Source organism: Sinohyriopsis cumingii, chromosome 5 (genome assembly GCF_028554795.1).
Source record: "Sinohyriopsis cumingii isolate HCF-2022 chromosome 5, ASM2855479v2, whole genome shotgun sequence".
Taxonomy (NCBI): domain Eukaryota; kingdom Metazoa; phylum Mollusca; class Bivalvia; order Unionida; family Unionidae; genus Sinohyriopsis; species Sinohyriopsis cumingii.
This window is the reverse complement of record NC_142965.1, coordinates 55,562,316-55,575,437: the sequence shown is the minus strand read 5'-3', so window position 1 is coordinate 55,575,437 and position 13,122 is coordinate 55,562,316. Positions and strand designations below refer to the sequence as shown.

Here is a 13,122-nt window from a genome sequence, read left to right as displayed (position 1 = left end):
TAGTAATTGTAACAGGATGAAACTGTAATTAGTAATTGTAACAGGATGAAACTGTAATTAGTAATTGTAACAGGATGAAACTGAAATTAGTAATTGTAACAGGATGAAACTGAAATTAGTAATTGTAACAGGATGAAACTGAAATTAGTAATTGTAACAGGATGAAACTGTAATTAGTAATTGTAACAGGATGAAACTGAAATTAGTAATTGTAACAGGATGAAACTGAAATTAGTAATTGTAACAGGATGAAACTGAAATTAGTAATTGTAACAGGATGAAACTGAAATTAGTAATTGTAACAGGATGAAACTGAAATTAGTAATTGTAACAGGGTGAAACTAGATGGTATTCATTGTAGTGAAAATACTTAACGTTGTTAAGCAAAAGAGGTGTTTAGATGGAATACACATGAATGAATAAGTCTGACATTTTACACATGTGCACAAAGTTCAACAATGGATATAACAAAATGATATTGTTCCTTCATGGATACAATCAAAGCATGGAATTTTTGCAGATAGTTACAAAATGATTTCATTTGTCAATGGATGTGATCAGTGTATGGAACTTTTCAACAAAAATTACTGATGAATGGATCTGTCAGCAGGTATGATCAGTGTTTGGAATTTATCAACACATATGATCAATGCATGCAACATTATCAACATCTGATTGATGTATGGAATTATCAACAGATATGATTGATGTGTGGAATTGCCTGGTCCTCTCGTAGCTTGTTGAAGGGTATCCTAAGAACCTCCCAATTCTATGTACATCTTGGTCCAAAACCTTTGTTGCTTCACATTGAGTAAACCAGTATGATCCCGTGAACAAGTGTCATTAATGACTGCAGTATCCAGGTTACAGAAAACAACTCCCCATGACAGCTAAAACTACAAAGACTGAGCCATGTAATATATGAGACATTTAGGTGCAAAAATAATGAAATACATTATGCATGTGCACACTTAAACTATCTCCATGACACATTAAATTCTTTAATTTTAAAAGCACTATGAGATTACTATTACTGTGACTATGTTCTTAGTTGAATCTGTCTCCAACAAGAATAATCACACTGGATTATGCAACTCAAACATGCCTTATTATTTAATACATGCAACATATAATTTATTTCAACTTGTCCAAAAATGTAAAATGTCTTACTGTATTCTATACAGTGGAATAGTATTATGTAACAGGTGTGACTTTATAGAATATTTTTAAATGTTAAACAGTTTATCACATTGAATTGAAAGCAAGAAAAAGATTATGGATTTTATTTTCACATATCTCTACAGCTGAAGATTACTTCTATAAAGTAGAGATCTTCTGACAAGACTTGTATAATAGAGAGAGAATTCGGTCTATAAGTATTGTGGTCATGGTTGCATCTGTGGCCAGAGAACTTGGTATCTCTTTTGGAATCATATTCAAGAATTTGAAAAAGTGATAATCTTGGCCAGTTTAGGATTTCTGATGATTTCAAGATGGTGGTATTTTTTTCCTCCAGTTTTATTTTAGAAAATTTACTTTTAGACATGATTGTCATCGTCATAGGCTGTCCTTTAAATAGCTTAATCAGTGATGAATACATTTTAAATATCTGAGGGTTTTATTACGAAGATGTGAATTATGGTTTATATTCATCATTTTTCAAAACTTTACATTCTTAAAACATTTCTATATTTCTTAACATTTTCTGTCAGTAGAGAGTGTATAAAATGTTCATTTCAGTGCACAGGGAGTGAATCCAATCATCCAGCACTTCAGATAGTGCCACTACTAGAGGTATATCCCCTTTAAATATCAATGTTTTCTGTTGATTAGCCATGGTCATAAATAAGTTCGCAGTTATGAAAATCCTGTATGAACTTATTTTGTACATGATGTACCTTTATGTGTTAAAAGTATAAAGCAAATTTCCAAGACAATGAATTTATCTATTTGGAATTGAAACTCATTTTTAAAAGCAATATCTATTTGATATCAAATGAGCCAATTCTTTAGGAGTCCAGTTAATATATATAGACCATATAATAATCATGACAGTTTAAATCCAAGTTGCAAAATATTATGTAGCACCTGTTTTTTTAATCCTATTAATCATCATATATTTATAAAATATTTCAAGATTTATTGATAAATTGTCAGACATTTTCTAATTTAATGTATTCAACTAAATCTATGGAAATTACCAAAGACCAGTTTTTGAAAAATGACTATTACATGTACAGCAGTATAGATGTCAATCTGATATTTGCAAGTGGAAACTATTTTGGCTACAGACTCTTTATATTTGTATGCCCAAGGTTAAAGGATTATTCTTTTCTGGTAAAGAGATGCCTAGTTTCTGAGGTCATTAGTTTATTTCATTGTAGGTCAGTCATTTTCTATAATGCTATGTACCATAAGTCAGTTTAGGTCAATTAGTTCCATTATGTAGTAATTTAGTGTAGGTCAATCAGTTCATTATATGGTAAATTAGTGTATGTCAGTCAGTTCCATTATATAGTAATTTAGTGTAGATCAATCTATTCTCTTTTACTGGAATTCAGTGCAAGTTATTGTGTTCCCTTGTACTGTAATTCACTGTAGATCATTCAGTTCCCTTGTACCATAATTGATACCAAATTGTTTTAGATGAGATGGTTTTTTTTACATGATTTAAATGCATTGATTTTTTCAATGGCTGTAGAAAAGCTGATAAGCATGCTGTATGTATGTGAGTATGTGTCCTTTGTTAATGTCTATATTTCTGTGTGAAGTCCTGATGTATGTATGTGAGTATGTGTCCTTTGTTAATGTCTATATTCTGTGTGGTGTGACAGTCCTGATGTATGTATGCGAGTATGTGTCCTTTGTTAATGTCTATATTTCTGTGTTGGTATATAAAAAATACACCAAACATTTTGTGCAAATAGTTTCACATTTATGCTTCATCAGTTAAAAAATGTTTTGAAAGAAAATGGATGATGTCTTTTATTTGAAAATAACAATTACGTCATTATGCAACATCATAAATGATATTCTTTGTCATAATTATTTTATATATGTATGACAGGATCAAAAAGATACACAAGTCTCTAATGAAACCTGAATCAGTAAAATAATAGAATAAAATAGAGACAAACAGTCATACGTATAATTATATTGGTATAAATGATATACAATATATCAATTAAAAAAAATAATATGCAATTACATATACATAGCGCATTCATATTAAGGCTGCTAGGATACAAAGTATCAAACTTATGAATCCAGTAAGTTTCTTTTATGAGTCTGTTCATGTCACCATGCACAATATCTATTGGCATGAAAGAAAAATCGAGTAGAGAGTGATTATTGGTGTTAAAGTGTGTTGAAATATTAGAGGAAAACAGAGGATCTCTGTAATATTTTATATGAAAGCAATGATTATTCATTCTCTTAGAAACTTGTTGAAGTGTTTTTCCAAAATATTGCATGCTACTTGTTTTACAGGTTATCAAATAAATCACATCAGTTGGTATGCAGTTAGTGTTTCACGTAGAAAAAATACCTCTTTTATATTAGCACTACTGAAAAAAGTACTTTCTCTTATGTTTGCACATGAGAGCATCGGTGTCTGTTACATTCAGATGATGAAAACTTTCTTTTTTTATCATTTTCTGTCTGTTTAGTTCTAATTAGAAAATCTTGCAAATTCTTGGGTCTTCTGTAAGCGAGAATTGGTTTATTTTTGTAAAGTGATTTTATACTGGTTTATTTGATCAATTTAGGAGACTATAATATTTATTAATTATACGACCTATATTAGGTATTCAAGGATTATATTGTATTGTGAAAGGAATTATATTTTTCTCTATTTTACATTCTGCTGTGTTTAAAGCCTCATGTTGAGTAAGATTATGGGCTTTGTTCAGTGCAGAATCAATTATATGTGTGGGATAATTTCTATTTTGGAAATATGTTTGTAATTTGTTCAACTAATTTTGTAATTGACAATCATCTGAATAATGTGTTGGCATCTTTTGGCCTGGCTATATGGTATACTGTTTTTACATGACATGGGATGACATGAAGAATATTCCACATATTGGTGGATATTAGTTTCCTTGATATGAATATTTGTAGAGATAGTGTTATCAATATTTTTCAATATTTTTTATTACATTTACATCTAAAAATGAAACATGCGTACTAGATGCAGTAAAAGTAAATTTAATCGTTGGGTGAAAATGATTTAGGCGATCAATACATTTTTTCAGTTCTTCAGTTGAATGGTTCCAGATCATAAATATGTCATCAAAAAATCTGAACCAAACAGATGAATCAAACTTTTCATTTTGAAGAAAATCATTTTCTAATTTACCCATGAAAAGGGAAGCGTATGAAGGAGCCATAGGACTACCCATTATTTGGATGTAATTCGTATTATTAAATTGAAAATGATTATTTTCCAAGATAAGTTTTATTATTTTGCTAATATCTTCACTAGATAGTGTACTATTATTAGGATTGTTATCAAGAAAATATTTACACACTTCAGTACCATCTGCATGCAGAATGTTGATATATAAATAAGGCAGTCAAATGTTTATGTAGACAGGGCAACATAATACCATATGTGTTTGTCAAAATAAGATAATCAAACGTTTCATGGCTGCTGTGATTTTCTAGAGAATCTCATGATATCTGAAACTCATAAATCAGAAAGGTGCTTAATATGCTGATCCAAATTTAATAAATGTTTTTCCTTGATTTAGAACACAGATTTAATATTCTGATACAGCTTTTATACCTCCCATGAACTAGATGTGTTTTTCCTTGTTTTAGAACACAGATTTAATATTCTGATACAGCTTTTATTCATATCTCCCATGAACTAGATGTGTTGGAAATATTTTTTAGAACATCAACTACTTTTCCTTTATTTTGGTCCTAATAAATACTAGTAGAACAATACCTGCCATGTAAGGAGAATCAATGCTTTATTTATTTATTTTAGGGACCAGAACAAGCTGATCAAGATATTAAAATAAGGAGCTTTGGAAAGGCCTATCTGATCAAAATCTGGTATAATTTTGATATGAAGTGAGTATACCATATGTGGTACAGTCAAACCTGTACTAAATTCTGTCTCTGTTTGATATGAAGTGGGTATACCAAATGCAGTACAGTGAAACCATTTTGATATCTGATATCCATTTGATCTGAAGTGAGCATATCCAATACACTGTACTGGATCTGGTATCAGTTTGATATGACGTGAATATACCAAATACAATACAATCAAACCTGTACTAAATCTGGTATCAGTTTGATATGAAGTGAGTATAGCCAATGCGATACAATCCAATCTGTACTAAATCCAATATCAGTTTGATATGAAATGAAAATACCAAATACAATACAATCAAACCTGTACTAAATCTGGTATCAGTTTGATATGAATTGAGTATACCAAATACAATAGAATAAGAATCATGTGAAATATGGTATCAGTTTGATATGAAGTTAATATACCTTATGTAATCAAACATGTTCTTAATATCGTATATGTTTGATATGAAATGAGTATACCCAATATAATAGAATCAAACCTGTACTTAATCTCATCTGTTTTATATGACACGAGTGTACTAAAATGCATTGCAGTGAAATGTGTAAAACCTGGTATAAATTTGATATTAAACAAGCAGACAAAATGCAGTCAGTCAAATCTGTGTAAAACCTGGTATCAGTTTGAGTTATGTTAGTATACTAAATCCAGTACAGTCCAGTTTGCACTAAAACCACTAACTCATCTAAGAGAGCTAGACCTTAGTTTTATAACTCAACCTTTATTATAAACTTAGCTCATATTGTACATACAGATTTTTAGGTAAACTACCGTCGATAAAATTTTTCAAAATAAGCTGGTTGTGAATGTAAATAAAACAACCCCTGCAGTTTTTTTCTTCTTGAAAGTAAACCTGCTGTGAAAATAATCTGCTAATAATATTTTTAATTACAAATTTGTATATATTATGGAAAAAAGGAGACACAGAAAGAGAGAATGGTTGAAAAAGTATGTTGGCTATGAAGAGAAAATATTGTACATTTTTTAAAAGTAATATGGAGTGATTCAGATTCCAGTTCCTTTAGAATTTCATGCTTGTGCAAAACTAGCAAAGCCAGTGCAGAAAATTATAACTACGGTTATAACACGATTCGTTATCATGCGTTTCTGCTTATAACGCATCAGCAGTATGGCTCCTATTTTTTAATTTAAGTTGATCTCTCTTTTAACAACCTAAATACATGCTCTCAGAAAAGCCGATTATTCATATCCTTAGCAGATTATATGATCAAGAGGTTAGTTAAAACTGATGACATTAACATTTCAATGCACATTTTCTCTTGGGAAGTTATTCAGAAAATATATTGACATGATCCTGCTTATATCGTGATGTGATTCTTTGGACCACAAGCATCACATTATAATGGGTTTTACCTGTATATGTTAACAAGTACAGAATAAAGTCAATACCGGAACCTGTGCAGTAAAATTATGCAATTATTAATGAGTCAATCCAGCCAACACAAATTATCAATCTACAATGAGTTGTCTCCCATATGAAAAATAATTGTTTCCTGTCTTGAAAACCAGAAAGGAAGCTGTAAGGATAATGTGCTGCTCTACTTTCACTATTTTGAATTATAAAGCACAGATTGAATATTTTAAAGTATGATGGGTGAGTGATGTCACTTCTTACAACCATTTTTTTTCTTTTTTTACTCTACTGTGTAGCATATAGAGTACTGTCATTGATTTTGACTTTGCCAAAATTAATATCTTGGATCCTATTTCACCTACACTCATGAACATTGCTTTTATATTCATCTCAAGGAAATTGACTCAATCATACCAAAACTAGGCCAGTGTGATCTAATTTACATACTTCAGTGATTTTTTTAATGTTTTTAGCTATTTATTTGTTACACACATATTGGACCATGTTTTACCTGCACTCTTGAAAATTGATTTGTAGATGCATCTCAATCGTATAAAATCTAGATCAGTGTCACTCAATTTTCACACATGAATGAGTATAGTATTCATAGCAATCTGTTCATTACACCCTAAGTATATCGGATTATATTTCACCTACTCTCATGAAATTTTTTTATGCAATTATATCAAGGTGATTAATCCTACTATATTTAAAGTTATATCATTGTGACTTAGTTTTCTAGCTTGAGTGACTTCTATGTTTTCAGGTATTCATTCATTATACCTTCATTATGTTTTACCCTATTTCATCTATATTCAGGAAACATGGTATGTTAATATCTCTCAAGGAGGATAACTGAACCAGTTCCAAAACTAGGTCACTGAGGCCTGATTGAAATGCCAAAGTGACTTTTATTTTTCAGCTTTCCATTTGTTACACCATTAGTGTCTTGGACATTATTTCATCGGCACTCATGAAAATTGGTTTTGTGAATGCATCTCTAGAAGAGTAAGACCAAAATTTGGTCACATGGACCTAACTTTCAGACTAGAGTGATTATTTTATTGTCAGCTGCACCATTTCTGCTCCTATTGGCAAAGGGATTCATGCATGAACATCTTTAAAAAATGATGCCTTTCTTTTCTCCAGGTATATGAAACCATTCCTAACCAACAGTCGACCAACTTTGATGGATACTTTACCCAAATGCTGTCTACCAATTGCTAAGTTGTTGACAACATCAGAACAGCTTTCACAGGTAACAGACCTAAGCTTCTCTCTTGGATATTGCTCAGCTGATGAAACAACGATAGAAAAATCAGTTAAAAGAAAATTAAGCTAATTTCTCCAATTTTTAAATGTTAATATAAATTCTCTAGTGATATGAAAAGAAAAGAAAATGTAGAAAAATAGTCAGATTATTATGCACTGTGTGTTTGTAAAAAAATATGAATAGCAGCATCTTCTTTCTCCATGAAATTAGTATCACATGAAGCCTAGTATTTTTAATAATTTGATGACCAGTGAAAACAATTTCAGCAAGTTTTTATGTCTAACAGTGTCATGATTTATCATTTGCCAAAACTGTAACAACATCCTTTATTCCATAAATTTTACAAATTAAAATTAAGAATTAAGATATATTATTTCAGTGGACAGCTTGGGAATCACAGGTTTGTTTACAGTCTTGCATGCATTTTGCCAAGACCAAAACAGTTCTGCTGGTGATACCTTCATTCATTGTAATTATTCATGACAAGATTTGCAGTAGCAAAAGAAGAGCCAGTTTTGTAAAGATTATTTTTAAATAATGATATATATATAGTTACGGTTGAAATCATTATATGGTTCATTTTAGGGTACTGTTGGAGGAGGAACAGATGGGGATTCAGATGCAGAAATGATTATTGATCACAGCGAGACATCCATTGGAGAAAATAGTTATGTTAGTCCCTCACTGAATTCCCCAACTGATGGGACAACACAGGATCCTTTGGAGGTAAGTTGTTACAGTTGATGCAGTCTGCAATGCATTTATATAAATGTGCATGGGAAGTTAGCTTGTTTGCATTTTTAAGGAAATTAGTTATTTATCATACAATGGGAAATGAATCATACATGTACAAAGTCCTTTATTTTGGCCATTGTCAATTTTACATGCCAAGGAAATGTTTCAGTAAGAAATAATTAGACCTCGTTAAGTTCCATTTAATGATGATTATTGATGTCAATTACCATATCATCCCACGTATTAGTTAAATCAAACTGCAAACAGCTTAGACCCTGATCTTCCATCACATAATGTGCTGGTGGATCAAGGTCTGTTTATTTGTTCTACTGATTACTCTTGACAAACTTCATAGTCTTATATTTGCCGGTACATTATGTGATGGCAAATCTAGGTCTATGCAGTTTGCAAGTGGAACAGACATACAAATACGTATATAGGGTAGACATCAGGAGTCCTCAGAATATGATCTCCATTATTTTAACTGTGACTCTTAGCTTAATTTTATGCCCCCAATATACCTATGTCATGCAAAATAGCATTCTTTTGATAAGCTATATTTTATGCCCCCTGATATACCTGTCTGAAGCAAGATGGCATTTTAATAAGCTTAATTTTATGCCCGCTTATACACCTGTCTGAAGCAAGATGGCCTTCTTTTAAAAAGCTTAATTCTATGCCCCAATATACCTATGTCATTCAAGATAGCCTTCTTTTAATAAGCTTAATTTTATACACCCTGATATACCTGTCTGATATAGCCTTCTTTTATAAGATTAGTTTTAAACCCCCAATATACCTATGTCATTCAAGATAGCCTTCTTTTAATTATTTTATTGACTAGGCTGCACTCATAGTATCAGTTAGAAACCTTGACAGGTCTGGTACACAAGCTGGCAAGGAAGCTTGTATGGCTGCCACAAGCAAGGGATTAATCACACTGAACAATGTGCAAGTGTCAGACTGCATACTTTAATTAACAAAGTAATGGTGCCATTTGAAGGTTACTGTGCCAAACACAGTTGGTAGCTAGGAACAGGTGTAAATGCAGGATTGATTTCTTAGGGAATTAGTATTGGAAGGTACCGTTATTGATCCTTTAATTGTTAATTGTTTTGAAAATGTTCACTTTGCAATTTTTTAAAATATTTGATGAAGTATAATTATTTTTCCATGTTCAAGGCTCAAAATTTACTCTAGCAAGATAGCATTTTGATTGTTCAAGTTTTGATGTGTAAATTGCTAGCTGAAAAAAAATAGAACTAGAAGTTTTTTGCTGGTGTTATTTTGTATCATAATTTCAGTTCTATTGAAATATTCTAATGGAGATTGAAAATATCCTGAATTTTGCTCATTGAAAATATTGCAGCTTACAAAAAAGTAAATTTTATGCCCCGACGTTACGGTATGCTTTTTTTGATAAACTTAAGAATTTCCTGAGTTTGGGACTTAGCCATCACAAAGCATTCCTTTGTTTTGAATGCAGTAATTATGAACATGTGTTTAAAGCTTCATTGTTTTTCTTAATACTTTAATTCTCGTTCCATAATAAAATGGCAGATCTTTGCACATACCTGAAGTAATGTTAAGTATTTTTTATTGCAAAGTTTTAGTGAGCATAAAGTTTGTATAATTTTAGAAATAAGTTGTATATTATTTTTTTGTACACTAGTTTTTATAATTCTTTTTGAAGTAAGAGAAACAGCATAAGATATATGAAATATACATGATGTGGATATGTAATTAAATATTTTATTTTGTGAATATCACAGCTGGACTGAATTCACAAAAGTTAAAAATATTTTTGTGACATTTCCTTTAAATGACATGGATGTGTCCATTACCGATAGGTCATTTACAAATGAAATTTCTTTCAGATATGTCAGTAAAGTGCTGGAAATAAGTATGAAGTATCACAATTTCATTTTATCTCAATTAAAAGCATCATTATCACATGAATTTCTTGATATAGCATTATAGTTTTAATAAAAATTGTGTATGTCTGTCCTTGAAGCATTTGTCCTTTTGACCTTCAAAAGCATGTCAGAGGTCAGGCTCTTGGATAAGCAGCTGCATAAGTATGCAGACATGTTTTTTGCATTAACCATTTGTTGCACAAGATATTTCTCTGAAGTAAATTATATGCTATAGGTCTGACATGCCACCTAAAGTAAAAACAAAGTTGTCTAAAAGTTGCATGATAATATAGAGTAATTGTTTAAAAATTATAAAATGCATTGCAAATTACCACAAGTTTTTTCTGTGCCCCCACTGTAATAACATGTGTTAAATGGGCTTTACTGCTGTTCTACCTTACATCCATCCCAGTTCCATTGAAATGTGACAGCACACACAGTATTAGACATAGAGCCTTTAAATGTGATACACTTTATCATAACTCAAAATCTGTTGGACATAGGGCCTTTAAATGTTATAAACTTTATCATGATAACTCAAAAATTATTGGACATAGGGCCTTTAAATGTTATATACTTTATCATAAATAAAAAATTATTGGACATAGAGCCTTTAAATGTTATACACTTTATCATGACTCAGAAATTATTGGACATAGAGCCTTTAAATGTTATAAATTTTAACTCAAACCTTATTAGTCATAGGGCCATGAAATGTTATAAACTTCATCATGATAACTCAAAAATTATTGGACATAGGGCCATGAAATGTTATAAACTTTATCATGATAACTCAAACATAATTGGACATAGGGCCTATAGGGCCATTAAAGGTTACAAACTTTATCATGATAACTCAAAAATTATTGGACATAGGTCTATAAAAGGTTACAAACTTTATCATGATAACCTAAAAACTATTGGACTGAGAGCCATTTAATTTTACAGATTTTTCACAGTCATGAGCAGATGGCCTAATTAATTTTCAGGCCATTACAGCAATTTTTCAATTTAGCTCACATTTTAAACCTTTCTGGATGAAAAAATCTTGTTAGCATAATTATGTAAAACCTTTGGGTAGAAAAATAAATTAAGAAAACATATTTGTGATCACACGCAGATGACCTGATAGGTTAATTTTTCAACTTTTGGGCATAGACCCTTTTTGGCAAAAGCTTTGTTAGGACAATTAAACAAAGCCACTTAAGGTAGACGGATAAAATTTGGTAGGCATGTTTATATTCATACATAGATGACCTGAATAAATTATCAGATCATTATAGCTATTTTAAACTGGGGAATAATACTTGTGAACACAAATTAGCAAATATCATGAGTGATAGACAAATTAAATTTGGATTGCCTATTTGTATCCATAAATATAAGACCTGAATAGATTTTCATGCCATTGTAGCAATTATAAATTTGTCCTACAGTTTTTGATATTTGGGAACTTAAGACTTTCTCGATCTGCATTGCTTGCAGTGAGGGAATACATGTTTACAAATTTTGTGAAAATTAAGTTTTATGTTTTTTTATGGCTGGCTTTTATTTTTAATTGCTGTTTATTTTTATTTTCATGTTTTTACTTCTTGAGGTTGTCCATGTGGAAATGCAAGATGTTGATACCATTAATGATGACAAAATGTTAGTCCTTTGACCCTTGACCTGCAGGCATGCAACGCACAAATGCTCACTAGGACCACACCAGGTGAAGTTTGTAACAATGAAATCCTCATGCCAGATATATATATATATATATATATATATATATATATATATATATATATATATGCACATTTAAGCCTCATTGCTCAAGCAAGTTATGCACTCTGCTTATGTACATAACCCATCAATTGGCTTGATGTTCATTTCCTTCAAATGTAACAGCTGCTGCATCTAAAATTCTGGTCCAAAGGCAAGAGTCAATGCATGCGACTGTAGTCTTTTTGGACAGGATCAAGAGTCAGTGCACACAATGCTGATGACTTTGTCTGGGATCAAGAGTCAGTGCATGCGACTCTAACCATTTCTCACTTGTTCAAGATTTGAAGAGACTGTTCTTTTTGTATTAATAGCAACACAGAACAGAACAGCTTTACTGAACTTCACGATCAGAAAAGATTTTTACTTTCTTTTTTGCAGTCACTAACTGAAAATTTTTCGTGCAGAAGTATATGCATAGATACACTTTTAAAGCAATCAGTGTTTTCATATTCATTAGCAGTTTCTCAGTTCTGTGGACTTTTTAAAATATTTCCATCATGTTAAGATTGCAGTCTATCTAATGCGAAACTGTAATCTCTGTGGATCAGGTCTTTTCATGGTGTGTGCTGCTCTTAATTATATACTTAATTATCTTAATTATCTGCTATATAATCTACATAATTATATACTTAATTATCTACTATAAAATCCACATAATTCTTAATTATCTACTATAAAGTCCACATAATTACATACTTAATTATCTACTATAAAATGCACACAATTATATATTTGATTATCTACTATAAAAACCACATAATGCTTAATTATCTACCATAAAGTCCACATAATTACATACTTAATTATCTACTGCAAAATGCACACAGTTATATATTTGATTATCTAGTATATAATCTACATAATTATATACTTAATTATGTACTATAAAATCCACATCATACTTAATTATCTACTATAAAATCCACATAATTCTTAATTATCTACC

At 30.8% G+C, this 13,122-nt stretch overlaps 1 protein-coding gene across 1 annotated transcript in view; it reads left to right on the top strand.

Annotated features, from left to right (window-relative positions):
- LOC149799216 (sodium/hydrogen exchanger 9-like) overlaps nt 1-12,102 on the top strand; it is an 85,959-nt gene extending 73,857 nt beyond the window's left edge. Inside the window, exons 15-18 of the mRNA XM_089958484.1 lie at nt 4,997-5,082; nt 7,635-7,743; nt 8,344-8,484; nt 12,007-12,102. Of these exons, the coding sequence (XP_089814610.1) occupies nt 4,997-5,082; nt 7,635-7,743; nt 8,344-8,484; nt 12,007-12,069 (399 nt within the window). The 3' untranslated portion in view covers nt 12,070-12,102. The remainder of the gene's footprint in view (nt 1-4,996; nt 5,083-7,634; nt 7,744-8,343; nt 8,485-12,006) is intronic.
- The last annotated feature ends 1,020 nt before the right edge of the window (nt 12,103-13,122 follow it).